The 18,765-nt window shown below is 36.9% G+C and overlaps 2 protein-coding genes across 2 annotated transcripts; both read left to right on the top strand.

Moving 5' to 3' along the window:
* The first annotated feature begins 2,559 nt into the window (after positions 1 to 2,559).
* On the top strand, positions 2,560 to 7,374 carry LOC144560609 (chalcone synthase 2-like). The gene is made up of 2 exons (XM_078309850.1): positions 2,560 to 2,814; positions 6,138 to 7,374. Exons 1-2 carry the CDS (start codon positions 2,646 to 2,648, stop codon positions 7,127 to 7,129), a joined length of 1,161 nt encoding a protein of 386 aa, XP_078165976.1. The 5' UTR covers positions 2,560 to 2,645; the 3' UTR covers positions 7,130 to 7,374.
* A 7,074-nt stretch (positions 7,375 to 14,448) lies between these two features.
* LOC144560237 (uncharacterized) lies at positions 14,449 to 16,846 on the top strand. The gene is made up of 2 exons (XM_078309402.1): positions 14,449 to 15,588; positions 15,673 to 16,846. Exons 1-2 carry the CDS (start codon positions 14,449 to 14,451, stop codon positions 16,492 to 16,494), a joined length of 1,962 nt encoding a protein of 653 aa, XP_078165528.1. The 3' UTR covers positions 16,495 to 16,846.
* Positions 16,847 to 18,765: the final 1,919 nt, after the last annotated feature.

Below are 18,765 nucleotides of genomic sequence, written 5' to 3'. Positions count from 1 at the left end.
TGAAAATTTTTGTATTTTTTCATCAAGAATCATACAATAAAACTGCGCATGAAATTAAAACAAGCAGGAATTGTTTCGAAAAATTCTTCCAAACATTCATACATGGTTGGTAAAAAGCAAAACAGCGTATGATTATACAATTGATATAAATAAACTGTGTATAATTTTTGGAGCTCATTTATACATGGATAGGTTAAAACACATTGATGAATAGTTTCAAATCGTATACGGTCGCTTAATAAGCGAATGTATATGAATGCTAAAGCACAATATTTATACACGGCTCTATTTTACTAACCGTCTATGAATGTTGGAGCTCATTTTCGGACGAAAGCTTTCTAACTTTACACACAGATTTAATGAAAAACATTTCCGCATCTGTGTATGATATACTATGTATAATTACGTTTTTCTAGTAGTGAATAAAAAAAAATTATATATTTGAATGCGCACTAAAGGGCTTAAATGGAATAACTATTTTTTTTCAAAATATTGTTAATTTTTTATTTGAAGAACACTAAATTTAATTGTTGGTAAGTAATCCACAGTAGTCAAACTAAAAGAAGCAAGTGGATCGCACAGTGGTCCCATCAACAGAGCACGACTCTGATTAAATTAGTTGGCCATTTAATGCAGCGCGCCAACGGTTTTGATTTATTTTTGAAACAATCAGTTTGGGAGATCATTGGGGGTGTTCATGAGTCATGACGATCGCACAGGGGAGAACTAACACACTGTCGTCTTGTTCAGTGTAAAACTGATTAGTTCTAATGTTGAGCAACAATGCCTGCCAACGCACACCGTTAACAAATATATATTTTTTTTTTGAAAAATAGTGGTATTTCCACCGATTTTATAAAAATCAAGCATATTTGATTTGGTACTCAAAATAGATACCAAAATCAAATATGAAAAGTCTTACAGCAGGTCAACATCAACAGACATAAAAGCATACAAGTAAAAATAGTACCACATCAAAAGCTAATTTGCAAACAAAATGAATACTAAACAAATAAAAAACTCAAAATTCAATTATATCCTACGAGATTAGTAATCCAATAAATTCTCATCCGACATCTCTTCTCCAGATTATTGGTTACCGTGATGCCTATCGACACACCGATCATATCATTGTAAGAAATGTTAAATGCCATAAGGTCCCGAGAAAAATATTAGGTCAAACTTCAAAGGCAATTCTAGCGTATATCTAACCATATCCCTAGTATTAGGGGGAATTTCACGTATACCCTTCAAAAACTTCAATATTACGTATTTCCCCCTCTAAATTTTGAAATTACATATTCCCCCCTCTAAACTCCAAAAACTCACACATTTACCTATTTTATTGTATTTTATATTAAAACACATTCTAAATTTATAAAATACCTATTTTACCATTTTATTAAAATGCATAACATGCCCATCTGACTCCAATTTGAATCTGAAGGTTCCTCTACCGTCTGAATTGCTTTAAGATCCGTGCATGCTAGATCAACACAAATCTTGAAGAGAACACACATATATTGAAGCAATGTGCACATATTTTAATGTGATGCATGTGGATCAAAATTGCTTTGAGATCTGTGCAGACTAGATTAGCACGAATCTTGAAGCAAACACGCAATAATCTTATTGCCATGCGTGCGGATTGAATAGTATATATATGAACACTTCAGATTCAAATTTGAGTTCAATGGGGCATTTCATACTTTTAATGAAGGGTAAAATATGTATTTTATAAATTTATAATTAGTTTTAATATAAAAGACAATAAAATGGGCAAATATGTGAGTTTTTGAAGTTTAGAGGGGTAAATACGTAATTTCAAAATTTAGAGGAGGAAATATGTAATATTGAAGTTTTTGAGGGGTATACATGAAATTCCCCCTTAGTTTTATATCTTGAAAGGTTTATATTGTTTAAATTCAAAAGAAATAAATTGTATATGGAAGTGTTTTTCACTTCCTTAATGACAAAATGATGCAAGCAGATCTACAAAAGATATGCACTTTTCGTGAGGATAAAAAGTGATTTTTCACGACGGAGTACTGTCATAAACGTGTTTTTTCTATTCGCGACGGAGTTCCGTCATAAATGCTTTTTTTCTCTCGCGAAAAGTGTCTACTTTGTAATCCACCAAATTTTAGATTGATACAAATTTGTTGGTGTTCTTGTGTAAATAATTGAATAAATTTATTTTGTTCTAATTTGGTCAGTATATTATAATTATCAAGTGAATTTATTATTCAAAGAATTTGGATACCATAATCATCCTAAATAAAATTATGAGAAATGAATAATGATAAAAGACCAAGATTTCTTATATAAATATTATATATATTTCTTGTGTAATATGTTGTATTAATTTCAACAGGCCGTTGTGGCTATGCATTCCCAACTGTCCGTAATTAAGAATGTATAAAGTAATCCAATATATCCATTTGAAGCTTTCCTTGTCATTGAATCGTCAAAAGTCAATTACAATGCACATGTTAGCCTACATGGAAATTAACTAGCTACCATGCAGTATAAATATCACTTTATATTGTGCGACTCAATGTACAGCTCCAAAGGCAGCCCGCACTTGTCAAATTCTATTTTTTTTCAGATAAAGTAACAAAACAATCAAAAAAATTACCACAAAAATGGAGCATGCAAGGAGCACACATCGCCCTCAAGGCATTGCAACCGTGCTCGCAATCGGCACCGCAGCCCCATCGGACATTGTCATTCAGGCAGAAGTACCTGACCGTGTTTTCAAGGGTACTAACAGGGATCACCTGGCTGAGCTCAAAATGAAATTTACCAGAATATGTAAGAAATCTTTGTTTCTCATGTCCATTCTCTCACTACTACATAATAGGCGACTATCCATGGTTTAAAACACTAATGACACACGGTTATGCAACCGTGTATGAGCTCATAATGTTTGAAAGTATCGATAAATTGTACACGGTTTTAGAACCCTGTTTAGATAGCCCTTATATACACGGTTACTTTAATGGAACAATGTTCTCCAAAAAAAGGTGATGTTCTCTTCGGATATATTTACACTGTTTATCTACAAGAACAGTGTATAATTCGTGGAAATCATACACGGTTCTGTAGGAAATCGATGTATGATGATATTTGTACGTGGCTCATGTGAAAGAACGTGTGATTTATATATATATATATATATATATGAGTAGAACTAGGGTGCTCTTAAGCTCACCAAAGTTTTGGTAAGCTTAACTCTAAAACTTGTCAAATCGATTTCAAATGACGAATCCGAACCGTTGAAACCCGCCTACCTTACGTGTGATGCATCTGCATGTGAAATTTTTAAACATTCGAATTAATTTAGTATAAAGTCAAGCGGTCAAAAAACGTTCAAAAATGAATGCACTAAAATTAATTTATTGACCTTCTAATTTTGACCGCTTGACTTTATACTAAATTAATTCGAATGTTTAAAAATTTCACATGTAGATGCATCACACGTAAAGTAGACGGGTTTCAACGATTCGGATTCGTCATTTGAAATTGATTTGATGAGTTTTAGAGTTAAGTTCACCAAAACTTTGGTAAGCTTAAGAGCACCCTAGTTCTACTCTCTCTCTCTCTCTCTCTCTCTATATATATATATAGAGATGGGCTATGGTGCATTGCAATGCATAGGCCATGGTGTGCATTGGACCATAAATCACCGATTCAAAGTCCAAATGACCGATCCAAACCGTTCATCTTGTTCTCCATACTAATATGTGCTTGGAGACCAAATTTTATATTTTTTGGAATTTTTTTACTATTTATTAAGCCACTTTGAAAATCGCTGATCCAACGGTGAATGTTTGGAACAGTAAAATCAGAAGCCACCGTTGGATCAGCGATTTTCAAAGTGGCTTAATAAATAGTAAAAAAATTCCAAAAAATATAAAATTTGGTCTCCAAGCACATATTAATATGGAGAACAAGATGAACGGTTTGGATCGGTCATTTGGACTTTGAATCGGTGATTTATGGTCCAATGCACACCATGTCTTTTATATATATACGTATACGTATACGTATACATGTATACGTATACATCTATATGTATACGTATACATATTGGATATTTACACGGTTTATCTACAAGAACAGTGTATAATTCGTGGAAATCATACACGGTTCTGTAGGAAATCGATGTATGATGATATTTGTACGTGGCTCATGTGAAAGAACGTGTGATTTATATATATATATATATATATATATGTATGTATGTATGTATATGTATGTATGTATATATATGTATGTATGTATATATATGTATGTATGTATAGATATCTACATATATATGTATACGGAGTTAGGCTGGGGTGCTATGGATAGCATAGTGGCCTCTATGCTACGGCTCAATATTCGAGTTTTCAAAATCCAAACGGTCGATCCGAGCCGTTCATCTTATTCTCCATATTAATATCTGCTTGGAGACCAAATTTTACATTTTTCTGAATTTTTTTACTATTTATTAAGTATTTTACAAAATTGTTGATCCAACGGTGGCTGCACAAAACAGTAAAACCGTTGGATTAGCGATTTTCCAAGTGGCTTAATAAATAGTAAAAAAATTCAGAAAATTATAAAATTTGGTCTCCAAGCACATTTCAATATGGAGAACAAGATGAACGGTTCGGATCGACGTTTTGAACTTGAAAATCACAAAATATGAGCGTGAAGTAAAATAGTCGCTTTACTTCGCAACTCACCGTAGCCTAGCTCTCTCTCTCTCTCTCTCTATATATATATATTTATTGCTAGTTTTAATAGGCTAAAATCCATATTTGCAAGTCACTAAATATACAAAATTACACATACAGAACACAATATTAAACATACAATATTGCACAAAATATATTAAACATATATACAATATTAAACATACAAATACACATGTACAAGAAAATATTAGACATAATTCAACAACCCAATTATTAGCTAAAGACAACACTTGACAATGTATGAATGGTAATATGGTATTGTACCAATGATCTTGTGGTGTGTTTTGACAAATACATGTCCCCAAGTTATTGCTTAATTCCTTTTGTAAACCACATATTTCAAAGGACCGCATTGGAGGGACATGTACGCGTTAAAACTTGACACATGACATTTCAGGCACTGCTACATGACAATTCTAAAACATATAGAAGACTATTACATCCTCAAAATTGCAACCTTGCATGTTTTAATTTAAAAAAAATATGTTTTATCATTTGGTGGTCGATTTATCATTTTAAGACTTCCATGGATCAAGATTGTCATGCATTGAATTCAGAGCTGGGGGAAAAAAAAATCAGAGATTACTCACATGTGGAGTTCAATCTGTTTGTCTTACTTGGCCTGAGTTGTTGAATAATCCATTTCTCTTTAGTGAGACGAGTCGAAGTCTACATGGATGTTCTCCGATTCTTGAAATGACAAAATGATCCACTAAAAGATAAAATATGTTATTAAAAATAAATATTGTGCAAGAAAGTAAAAATAATGCAACATCTCACATTCTTGCTTGGAACCAACAGACAGCTCGCTCGAGTGTATGGGCCCTCAATATCCGACATTTATATACAATAAACAATAAAACAGTCAATTATGTAGGGTGTAGGGTGTCTACAAAATTTCAGTTCTTTTTTTATTGCTGAGTAAGCAAATATATATGTAGGGTGTCTACAAAATTTCAGGTCTAATATAAATTAAAATTTCAGAATTTTAAGAATAGACAGATGCTCACTTTTACCCTTTTAAAATTAATTAACATAAGAAAGACTGCAGCTGAGTCATAAGAAAGAGAATGGGTGAAGAGTGCGTTGAAGGGAGAAGAGAGAGGAGGAAAAACAAAAGGGAGAAGAAAGAGAATGGATGAACAGTATGAATTAAATGAGAATGGAGTAGTCATTTCAGTAAACATCCTTTTTTCTTTTCTATTCATAGAATGCCCGTAGGCCTTACCGTGACTGTTCTAGCTGCTTAATCACAAAACTTAAATTCAACCATTTCGTACATAATTATAAATAAAAGCCAAAGTAAACAACTTCTTTACCTCGTACTAAATTGTACAATTTTATTCCTTTAGAAGTCAAACTTTCTTAACATTAATCTGAAACCAACTATAGGTAATGCTTCAGCGATTAAAAAACGACACATGTTTTTGACGGAAGAAGTTGTGCATCAAAATCCAAGCATTGCGATACCAAATGCACCATCTCTCGGTGCTCGCCAGAACATTTTAATAGATGAGGTGCCGAAGCTGGGAAAATTGGCGGCTGAACGGGCCATCCAGGAGTGGGGCCAACCCGTATCAAAACTCACCCATCTTATTTTTTGCACTACTAGCGGCTTTGCTATGCCTGGTTTTGACTGTAAACTAGCACACCTCCTCGATCTGCCCTCAACGATAAACCGTTTCATGTTTTATCACCAAGGATGCCATGGTGGAGGAACTACACTCCGCTTGGCAAAGGATCTTGCTGAGAACAACCCCCGTACTCGTGTTCTTGCGGTTTGTGTAGAAATAAGTCTACATGGTTTTCACAGCCCATCTGAGGAGCATCTCGACAATCTCGTGTCGTTGGCCATATTTGGTGATGCCGCTAGTGCCGTGGTTGTCGGTGCAAACCCAGACCCAGTAGCAGAACGTCCCATCTTTGAGATCATCTCTGCAAACCAAACATTGGTTCCTAACACCAATCATGCAATTGTTTCGGACCTGGATGAGGCAGGTTTCATGGTGCATTTATCCATCGATGTACCAAAATACGCATCTGAAATTGTGGAGAGTTGTCTTGAACAAGCATTTACACCATTGGGTATTTCAGACTGGAATTCCATTTTTTGGGTTGTGCATCCGGGCGGTGTAGCTATATTAAACAGAATTGAAGCTAAGATCAAGCTAAACAAGCAAAAGCTAGTAGCATCAAGGAATGTGTTGGCCAACTATGGGAATGTGCAGAGTGCTACAGCAATGATTGTTCTAGATGAGATGAGGAAGCAGTCTGCCAAGGCACAAAATGCGACAACTGGAGAGGGGCTTGAGTGGGGAGTGCTTTTGGCGTTTGGGCCAGGAATGACAGTAGAAACTATCGTTCTACGTGCCATTCCAATTTAACCATGCATGCTTGTTGTCCTGCAAATGCAATAAAGATACTAAAGAAGGATCTCCTGCCTAAGGTAAAAGGAAAAAAAAAAATTATGTATAAGATATGTATTGCTGTGTGTAATGTGTGTTATCTCCTACATATCTCCTACCTAAGGATCTCTATTTTAATATGCATAAAATTTGGCATTCATAAAAAATATGTATTGCTATCTGTAATGTGAGTTATGTCATATTGTAATAAATTTATTGTGCTATATTATGATATGATAAGATTTCAAATATGGTTATTGTTTCCAAAAATGGATGGATTATTATGTAAAATTTATTTTTCTGTTTTGTTTAGTTATATATGTGTAGAATTTAATTGAGCAAATAATATAACTGTTCTCTATTTTCTCTGTACTTCCTCAGTTGTCACTTTGTAGATATATATGGTTCATTGATATCTCCAATTTTCCGGAGTTATTGTTCTATGATGCATCTTTGATATTTTAAGTGTTGTCACATGTACTGTAAATAAGGATCGGTACCAGACGTACTGCCAAAATGTACCATAAAAAATGTGCTCAGATTTGTCTACAATCCCTTTCAGTTGAAAACCAAACATGTCCAGTTCTTGTTGGGTCTGGACCCTTATAGAAAATAGAACCAGTTAGAATTGAATCCGTTAGCTAGAGTAACGTGGCACAATCTTACAGATCCCGAACAGCTTTTAACGGGGTTTGCAATTTCAACATCAGCAGAAGGGAAGATAGACTGACCCCTGGGGTCCACCATGTATCTAAAACGAGCTGAAATATGAAAAGAAGCCCATGAATGGAAGAAGGAACTTCTTTTAACCCAAGGAAGCATTTACTAGGCTCAGGATATGCCTGGATCCTTCATGAAACCCAAAGAACAAGAGAACCCATAAGACTTACAAGCCCAGAGAACCTTCAGAAAAAATTCAAGTTCCAAGGAGGTCCTTGAAAATAAATACTCTGACGGTTTTCTGAAGTCACAAACAAGCCCTTTGCAGCGTGGAAAAGTTACCGATTCTGCCATAGGAAATCTCAAAATTTATCCTAGGACCCAAAACTTCGCATAAAAACCCCTCAAATCCCTCAAATCTAATAAATGCCCCTCAAATTTTAGATAATTTTTTTTTTTTTTTTGAAGAAAAGTGAATTTTTCCACCGATTTCATTACTGAAATTATGACAGTACCTGCCAAGATACCCAAAGAGGATACCTAAAAACAAGTACACGTTCTTACATCTTTTTTCTTACAACAATACCTACACAAAAAGCCAGATTAACAAAAACACAAGATAAACTATATATCATCCAAACCACAAAAGCGCATAACCAAAACACTTAGAAACTAGTTATCTAAATCACTCCAGTCCGCAGAGTGAGCATCTTCACTGCTTAGGGCGCTTCCAGACGTTGGACCTGTATTGCCATCCCCCCCAGCAAGCTTCTGTGTGACAGCAGCAAATGCCTGACCCTCTTCCTCCATTGCCACCATGGACAGGAACATGGACACGGCTTCCTCCTCCTTTGCCAGGATCTGATCTGGTAGACCCATGACATCAAGGGAAAGAATAAGTGATAATTTAAAAAAAGAGTTATCACTACTTGATTGGCACCAAAAAGATGTTAAGAAAGGATTTTTGTCCCCAAAGCCATAGCTGAGATAGGTCTGGTATCATTAAAACATTCACAATTTCTTTATAACCATATTACCCAAAGAATAGCTACTCTGATTAATTCCAATAGGAGAATCTTTTAATGGAATTATAGCATCCAAAAACCACAATTCTTCGAAAGTAGTATAAGAAAAAAAAAAATCCATTAAGAACATGTAGTAAATAAATGATCAACACTCTATGGATGAGAACAAAACACACACTTGGGGTCTCCTTGCTAACCTTTCTTAGCAAGGTTATCTTTTGTATGGATTTTATTTCTTCCAACCAGCCAAAGAAAGATCTTTATCTCAAAGGGTAATTTAGACTTCCAAATGGTAATATATTCTTTCTTGAGAATACATCCATATTGAAGCCATTTATAAAAATAACTTACCAAAAAGATGTTGTTATTAGTCCATCTCCATATCAATTTGTCCTCTAAATTATCATTTAGGGTAAAGTGTTGAAGAAGTGGTTGCATGAGCAGCAACTCAGTTTGGGCGGGCAATCCTGATGATCCCCGATCAACAACTGGCTACTGTGTGTTTCTTGGTAACTCATTGGTCTCTTGGTCTTCCAAAAAGCAACCCACAGTTGCTCGGTCTTCCACAGAGGCTGAATACCGCGCACTTGCTGCTGCTGCTGCCGAGGTTGTTTGGCTTCAATCTCTTCTCACCGAACTTATTCCTGATCATATTGCTCCACCGGTCCTATGGTGTGATAACCTCGGTGCAACATTCCTTGCTGCCAACCCAATTCACCATGCCCGCACTAAACATATTGAGGTTGACATTCACTTTATTCGGGACTTAGTGGCATCTCGTCGCCTCTCTGTGCGTTTCTTATCTTCTCAAGACCAAATTGCTGATGCTCTAACAAAAAAAATGGGTACTTCTCGTTTTACCAGCTTGCGCACCAAGCTCTGTGTCCTTTCAGCTACACAGGACTTGAGGGGGGGGTGATAAAGATAATACAGCTTTGACCAAAGTCAAAGGTTGTTAGTGATTCTGTTAGGCAAAGCTGTTAGACTAAGTCTATTAAGAAAAGTTGTTAGAAAAGATTAACAGCATAGGTAGTTAAGCATTTTCCTTAAGGCTATATAAAGCCACCTATGTACATGTAATCGAGGTGGAAAATCAATAATAAAGAAACACTTTATCTCTCTCTCTTCTTATTACTCTTCTGTTTTTAACAGAACATAATGGATAAAGGCGGCAGGATGGATAATAACGCATGAGTCAAAGGATGGATAGGATGGCTAGCGCACCTTTTGATTAAGCATCTGTTATTATCATGCACCTTTAACTAAGCTTGGATAACATTCGCACCCTGTCAGTATGCATTCATGCACCTTTAATTCATCTCACTAGTGGAAAAAATAGAATCAGGATCGGTTATATAATCATATTAGTATCGGAATATAACCGATCCTGATCAAGGCGATACTAATACCCCAATAATCTGGATCGGTTAAAGAACCGATCCAAATAGTGGTATCAGGATCGGTTGTTTATAAATAATCGATCTTGATAGTATATAATCTGGATCGGCTGTATACAAGAACCGATCTAAATAGTTATTTTTTCAGTTTTTTTTAAAATATACATTAGGATCGGTTGTTTAAAACAACCGATCCTGATTCCTTTTTTTTTTTTTTTTGCTTTTATTTGCAGAACCCTGTCAGGATCAGTTGTTTAAAACAACCGATCTTGATTCCTCTTTTTTTTTTTTTTTTTTTTTTGCTGCTGAACTATGACAAGAAAATAATTGAAGCAGGTTTTTTTTTGTGAATCTAGATATAATTGAAGTAGGGTTTAAATTCAAACACAAACAAGGGTTTAAATCCAAATACCACCAACCCTAACAACTACCACAATTACAAGTAGAAAGACAATCATCACTATAACAAGAAAACACCTAGTTAGTAATAAAACTTAGAGTGAGTCTATGGTACTATGCATATCACGGGTTGTTACCGTGCTACGGCTCTATATTCGAGTTTTCAAATCATAACGGTCGATCCGAACCGTTCATCTTGTTCTCCATATTAATATGTGTTTGGAGACCAAATTTTACATTTTTTGAAATTTTTTTACTATTTTTTTAGATATTTAAAAAATCACTTGATCTGAAAATTCTGAACCATCCAAAAACAGTGATTTTCAATAAATCTAAAAAAATAGTAAAAAAGTTTCAAAAAATGTAAAATTTGGTCTCCAAACACATATTAATATGGAGAACAAGATGAACGGTTCGGATCGACCGTTAGGATTTGAAAACTCGAATATAGAGCCGTAGCACGGTGCCAAATCGTAATATGCATAGTACCATAGACTCACTCTAAAACTTATCAATCAATCTTCATTCTCTTGTTCCTTGTCAGGAACAACCTCTTCTTTGTCAGATACAACCTCATCTTCTTTGTCAGATACAACCTTCTCCTAAAATAGCAAAGACATAATTATTAAAAGTTGACAAAAGAAAAGAAATAATCATTAGTACAACCTCTAAAGATAGCATTAATACCATAATGGGACAAATCCAGTACTGGTACAATACCAATGGTATGCTATCTCAGAGTACTATGCATATTAAAAGGTTTAATTATATTGTATAATGTTACATACATCCTCTGCATCCCCTGCGAATGTCTAAAAACCCAAAATTTTAGAAGTGAGGAAGTTAAAGTGAAAGACCAAAAAAGGGACTTCAAAATTATATTATAGTGACAAGTAAAATAATTACCTTCTCAAGAATTAAAGAAGACCTCTGCACATTATCAACAAGTAAAAAATATATATATATTCAAGGTGATATATATATATAGATAGGGAAACAATGTATGCATGTGTAAGAATTAGACAAACAAAAAACTAATTCAAGTAGATAGAGACTCAAATCATATGAAATTAGGGAAAGGAATTTTATAATGTCTCTTACTAACAAGATTCCCAAGCAGCTGCTGCAAACGACAGAAAAGCTGAAAATGCAATAAAGATATAAGAAAACAAAGAATAGTTCTGACAATGTCATTGTATACAACCTCTGATGCAACATAGCTTGGTGAACCACAAGAAGTTGATAGTAGTTCGTTGGGCTGCAAAATAAATTTGAAAGTAAGTAAATATAGCAAAGGATAATAATAACAAAACAAGTAACAAGTATACTGTCACTTGGGTTTCAAAATAAAGGGTAATAAGATGAAAAGAAACAAAAAAAAAAAAAACTACATCTGGTACAACAACAAGTAAATTATATTGTCATAGATAAGAAGCATCAATGAAATTGTTGATATCATGATTTTATTCTATGCAAGAAGACAGAAGGGAAAAACAGCAAAGGTGCCTTGCACCATGACAATCAAATGCACATTCTTGAAATTTCCAAATTCGTCCCATAATCAACCGGGAAAATCAACAACCCGCACTCAATCGATCAATAACCCAATTCATCACAACACTCACAATTTATCACATCTCGAGCAACAATCAATCAAGAAAAAGGGAGATGCTTGAAATTACCCGAGAAAGGCTCCTAATGCAAAAATGGCAGCAAGAGTCGGCTGGCACCAAGGTGCTCGCCTCGATCATCTCCGGCCATTAGAAAATTCAGCCAGCATACCACAGAAAATAGCACCTCCGAGCACCAGAGAAGCAAATCGCAAACCCTTTACAAATCATGGATTTTCATAAAACACTGATTATGCCTGAAGAAATCACACTTCACATTAGGGACACAAAATTAGGGCTTATTTTCAAAAACCATAGATTATGCCTAAACAGATCCCACTTTAATGTCCACAATGTAAGCAATAGAGAAACCTTTGTTCTACAAAAGTGAACTCTACTAACCAAAACTAACTAAACTGAAATTTAAAACCCTAAAACCAAACTACCCATGAAAGAACGTAGTTAAATTAATCAATTTGGAAAAAAAAAGTTTCAAAACTTTCAACCAAATTACTGAGATTTTAATTATACAGGTGGTAATACCTACTGTGTTTTTCGTTCGTTCTAGAAAAAAGGTTCAAAACAATAGAGAACAAAAACTAAAGTACAAAAATCAAACGAATCAGAGATGAATTTGAGAAAAGTACCACGGATTGCGAGTCAGGAAGCATGAAATTGAAGGCGCTGTGTCTCTCTATTTCCCTTCAATTGCACAGGGGAAGCACCAAAAAACCAAATTACGGAGAGGCGGGGAGATAGGGTTTGGGTCGAGAGGCGGAGAGGCATCGTGGAGGCAGTGGCGGGGAGAGGCGGGGAGACAGTGAGCACGAGAGAGAGATGTGAGGGAGAGACAGTGAGCGCGAGAGAGGGAGACAGTGAGGACGAGAGAGAGATGTGAGGGAGAGACGGTGAGCGCGAGAGAGAGATGGAGCCGATTTTTTTAAAAATACCCAAAACAAAAAATAAATAATTTAAAATACCCAGGTTTCGGACAAAATTTTAAAAATGCCCAAACCGCCTCAAAATTCGGCGGTCCGGAATTTTAATTCCTAACCGCCCAAAATTCGGCGGTCCGGAATTAAAATTCCAAACCGCCAATAAATTCGGCGGTCCGGGCCTTTATATACCCCACACTGCAATCTTCTCTCTCCTCACAATTCATTTTCTCAAAATCTCACTCTCTCTCCTCCCCATCCGAATTGTTCAACTGCTAAATCAGGTTTTTTTACGCATTGTTGTTTACTATTCATTTACAATAGATGTATGTATGTACTGTTCATATACGTATTAACTGTTCGTTTACTGTTCATATACGTATTTACTGTTCATTTACTGTGCACATACGTTTTTACTGTTCATATACGTATTTACTGTTCATTTACTATTCATTACTGTGCATATACGTATTTACTGTTCATTTGAAATCAGTAAACTTACAAAATATTTCCTTCTCCAAATGTAGTTTATTGGCCATGCCTATTGCAATTTCAATACATTTTGGAGGGAAATTCATTTTTGACCAGAATGGGGCACGTTACTCCAAACCTTCAGTAAATACGTATTGGGTTGATGAAAATTTCTCATTTGAGCAGTTGCAATCGCTTATTTATGAAGTGAGCGGCTACAATAGGAATCGTTGGGAATTACAAATTCAAGCCCGAATGGTCCATGCAGGAAGGTATGTCAGAATCGCATTGGGTGATGACGGGGCATTGAGAGGCCTGATCGCGCAGGTTGTGCGGTCCGGTGAATTATTGGAAGTTTTTGCATGCAGAATTCGCGGAGAGTCAGTGGCTGGGAGTTCAGGCCAAAATTCGATTGCAGAAAATGATCAACCAAATTATGAACCACACACTCCTTTTATCTCAATGCCAGTAGCAGAACCGGAACCAGAAATATACAGTAATTCACCTCAATCTCCACCTTTTGTCCCACCACGAGTACAATCTCCACCTTTTATCTCACCTATATCCATGCATGGAGGTCCTTCATCCTTACCTGGGCCTGAACCAAGTTCTGACCCCAGACCGGCACCAGTACATGAAGATCCAAACGAGTCAGAATTTGAATTTATGAACGAGGTACCGGAGGAAAATTTTCAAACTGGGGATGAATGGGAGGAAGGAGACTGGGACATTAATGATGAAGGAGATGAAGAAGATGAAGAAGAATACACACAGCCCACTGTGAGCCAAAATAGAGAGAATATGCCGTTAAGTGGTCATTCTGAGACTCACCCGTTTGTAAACTTCAATGACACATCTACTTTTCGAGAAGCAGACGTTTCTTACTACGGTCGTCGGATTGAATACAGGAGTGAGCTCGCAAAAAGCCAATACTTTCCTAACAAAAAACAACTGACCAAAAAGATCAGAGAGTACCATGTTGACAAGAACAAGGAGATATATACGAAGAGAAGTGACACATCCCGGCTGGAAATTAGATGCAGCACTTCGGGTTGTCGTTTCAAACTGAAGGCAAAAGCAACAAATGCAGGAGATACATGGATGATAACCGAGCAAGACACGCCTCACACTTGCACGTCTGAGTACACCAGGACCGACCATGCACAACTAACGGCATCAATAATCGCAGATATCATCGAGAGCGGCATTAAGGAAAACCCCACTATGAGCATCCGGAGTGTGGCACACTGTGTGAGGGTTAGGTTTGGCAGTATAACCCCGAAGTACAACAAACTCTGGAGAGGTCGTGAGATTGCAGTTGCCCGTCAATTTGGGAGTTGGGAAGAGTCGTACAACTTTATGAAACTATTGCTTATCGGGATATGTGATAAGAATCCCGGCTCGAGGCACGATTTTTGGACCAAGCCGGGCTTCGATAGAAATACAGGACTGGTCAAGCAAGGTGTTGTGGAATTCGTGGCCGTGGCATGGGCTTACGGACCATGCATCACCGCATTTAATTACTTGAGACCGGTCATCAGTATAGATGCAGCCTTCCTTTCTGGGCGGTATGAGGGCAGACTTTTGATGGCTTGCGGCTATGATGCCGAGAACCAATTGATGCCTCTAGCATTTGCAATTGTGCACAAGGAGAATGAAGAGAATTGGGGTTTTTTCTTACAATGGGTTAGAATGAATGTGATTGGTGTTAATAGATTCGTATGTGTCATATCAGACCAACACAAGGGTATCAAAGCTGCATTGAAACCTGAATACGGATGGGACCGGGATAATTTTGTGCACAGATATTGTATCCAGCATGTTGCTGACAATCTGGTTCAGGCTTGTGGGAAGGACAAATGGTACAGAACTAGGTTCAAACAAGGAGCCAAGAAGAAGAAGCCAAGAAGGCTGAAAGAGATGTTCGAAGATTTCGCCATGGTATGTCTAATATTGTCTAATTATGTTGTTCATTTTCTTTTCTTTTAGATGCATTTTGTCTAATTTTACTTTGTTCTATTGCAGCAAAATTCTAGGTGTAATGCTTTTTTGAGGAGAGTGGGCAAAGTACGTCCTAATGATGTCATGGAGCAATCAAATTTTGATAAAATCTTCCAGACATGTGATGGAGGATATCGATTTGGTATCATGACAACAAACGGCTCCGAGTCCCTGAACGCTGTCTTCAAGGATAGCCGAATGTTGCCCGTGGCTGCACTCGTGGAGGAGACATTCTACAAGTGCAATAGCTGGTTTGTTCAGCGGCGACAGGCAGCGACGGAGCAAAACAATGCAGGAAAGCCTTTTTCCGAACGGGTACATGTCAAGCTCGCCAAACGGTGGGAGAAAGCTATAGAAATGGATGTCATCGCATACTCGCACGGCGAAGGTAAGTACGAAGTCACGGGCCCAAATGAATATGTTCCAGTAGTCCAAACACAGGATGGAACTATGTCTATTATTCATAGAAGGTTCCAGTATATCGTGACATTCGGGCCAGAGAGAAAAGTGGAATGTACATGCAGATGTATCCAATTAACTGGAATTCTGTGCGCTCATGCGTTAGCGGTTTGTCGCCGTAATAGCTGGTCACCCGACCTATTTGTTGACCACCGGTATCGGGTGGACTACCTTCTAAGTACTTGGAATGCACTGTTTGTTCCTTATGGCAATCCTGAAGAGTGGCCTACGACCACTACCCCTAAAATTGAGCCAAACAAAGATTGGATACGGCATGGTAGGAGAAAACACATCCGTTGTGTAATGACCATGGACGAAATGCAAGGTAGGCGAATGGGGCACCGACCTCGCCGTTCCACTTCTGACAGGCAAAGCCGAGGTATGTAGCACTCAACCCTGATTATATTTCATTTCAATCTTGAATAATTTAGTAGCTAACATTTTTGTGCTGCAGACGCGCATAATGCAGCAAATGCAGCAGAAAATGAGCGAGTTATGGCCGAGGCAAGTAGATCGCAAGGGTCTCGGCAAAGCACAACTAGAAGCCGTACAGCAGACCGTGAAAATGCAAATATGATGTTCAGAGAGGCAATGGGAGAAGTACTGGCAGGAGGAGATGCAGTTGGGATGCAAGGGCCTTCAGGTACTACCCAACGAAGAAGGAGCACATCTGGCGCGGGAAGGAGGAGCATATCTGGCGCTGGGACATCTGGTACAGCACCCTCGAGGGATGAAGCAGTGCAACCTGCTAGGAGGAGCACATCTGGCGCTGGGACATCTGGTACAGCACACTTGAGGGATGAAGCAGTGCAACCCGCTAGGAAGAGCACATCATCATGGAGATCTTTGGGATTGCATTTTAGGCTCCGTAGAAATTAACCAGAGATGTATTTCAATGTGCTGAGACCTTATGTGATTAGATGAACTTTATTTTCTGAACATTTATCATTTAGTAGTATGTATGTACTTTATTTGTATGTTACAGCTTATTATGTTGCAATTTTTTTAACTATTATTTTTAAACAAATTGTAGACGAGAATGATGGACAGTAACAATCGAGGAAAGAGAGAGGAAAATGAAAACCCCAAATGCGACATTTGCGGAAAGTTTAGAAAGGACTGCCAGAGATGTGTGAAGATAGATTAATTTTTCAACCGGAATGACATATCTGATGATGACTTTGTAGAAAACCCCTACGGCTATGGATTGAGGAAAAAAAAGGTTGATGTACAGACGCCTACGGCCAAGACTAAGGCCAAGACTAAGGCCAAGACCAAGGCTAGCACGTCGTCTGTTGTTACTGACCCAAATTTGTCAACCTCCGACGATGACTTTGTTCCATGTACGTTCAAGCCATATTGTAAGAAATAGTATGTTGTTAAGTTTGTTTGGAATTGAGAATAGTTTGAATTTCTGAGTTTGAGGTTTGTATGAATTTTTTTTTTGCGAGGTTTGTATGAACTTAGCAGTGCTGTTCTAGGATGTCGAGATTATATGTCGGTAAACTATGTTTGGGTTAAACTATGTTTTATGATAGTATTCGTACAATAAAAAAATATTAAACAATTTTGAAAAAAAAACACTAAAAAAATAATAACACAAAAATACTTCAAAAATAACACTAAAATAAAATAGTACAACAACAAAAATAAGAACAAAAAAACACTAATAAAAATAACCACAAAGTTAAACCCCGGAAGAAAAATTTATCGGTTGGGGCTATTTTTGCGAGCTTATATCTCACGTTTTGTTCAAAGATTCTGAATAAAACTTGGCAGTGCTGTTCTAGGATGTTGATACTGTATGTCGGTAAATTTTCATGATTTTTGGAGATGTTTTTCTAAGGAAACCAGAGGTGCAAAGTTGGACCCCGGAAGAAACATTCATCGGTTGGGGCTATTTTTGTGAGCTTATATCTCACGTTTTGTTCAGAAATTCTGAATGAAACTTGGCAGTGCTGTTCTAGGATGTCGAGACTGTATGTCGGTAAATTTTCATGATTTTTGGAGATGTTTTACTAAGAAAACAAGAGGTGCAAAGTTGGACCCTGGAAGAAACATTCATCGGTTGGGGCTATTTTTGCGAGTTTATATCTCACGTTTTGTTCAGAAATTCTGCATGAAACTTGGCAGTGCTGTTCTAGGATGTCAAGATTATATGTCGGTAAATTTTCATGATTTTTGGAGATTTTTTACCAAGGAAACCAGAAGTTCAAAGTTGGACCCCGGATGAAACATTAATCAGTTGGGGCTATTTTTACGAGCTTATATCTCATGTTCTGTTCAGAGATTCTACATGAAACTTGGCAGTGCTGTTCTAGGATGTCGAGACTACATGTTGGTACATTTTCATGATTTTTCAAGTTGTTTTGCTAAGAAAATCAGAGGTACATTTTATTGCAAAAAATCTGAATATATAAAACAATTTGATTTGCAAAAAAAAAAAAAAAAAAAAAAAAAATCCGGACCGCCGAATTTATTGGTGGTTCGGAATTATAATTCCGGACCGCCGAATTTTGAGGCGGTTTGGACATTTTTAAAATTTTGTCCGAAACCTGGGTATTTTAAATTATTTATTTTTTGTTTTGGGTATTTTTAAAAAAATCGGGAGATGGAGTCATGGAGATCGAGTTGTTTGTTAAATCTTAAGTAACGCGA

The sequence above is a fragment of the Carex rostrata genome, chromosome 10 (genome assembly GCF_964058835.1).
Source record: "Carex rostrata chromosome 10, lpCarRost1.2, whole genome shotgun sequence".
In the NCBI taxonomy this organism is placed as follows: Eukaryota; Viridiplantae; Streptophyta; class Magnoliopsida; order Poales; family Cyperaceae; genus Carex; species Carex rostrata.
Note: the sequence above shows the minus strand (reverse complement) of the source record. Positions and strands in the feature narration are given on the sequence as shown.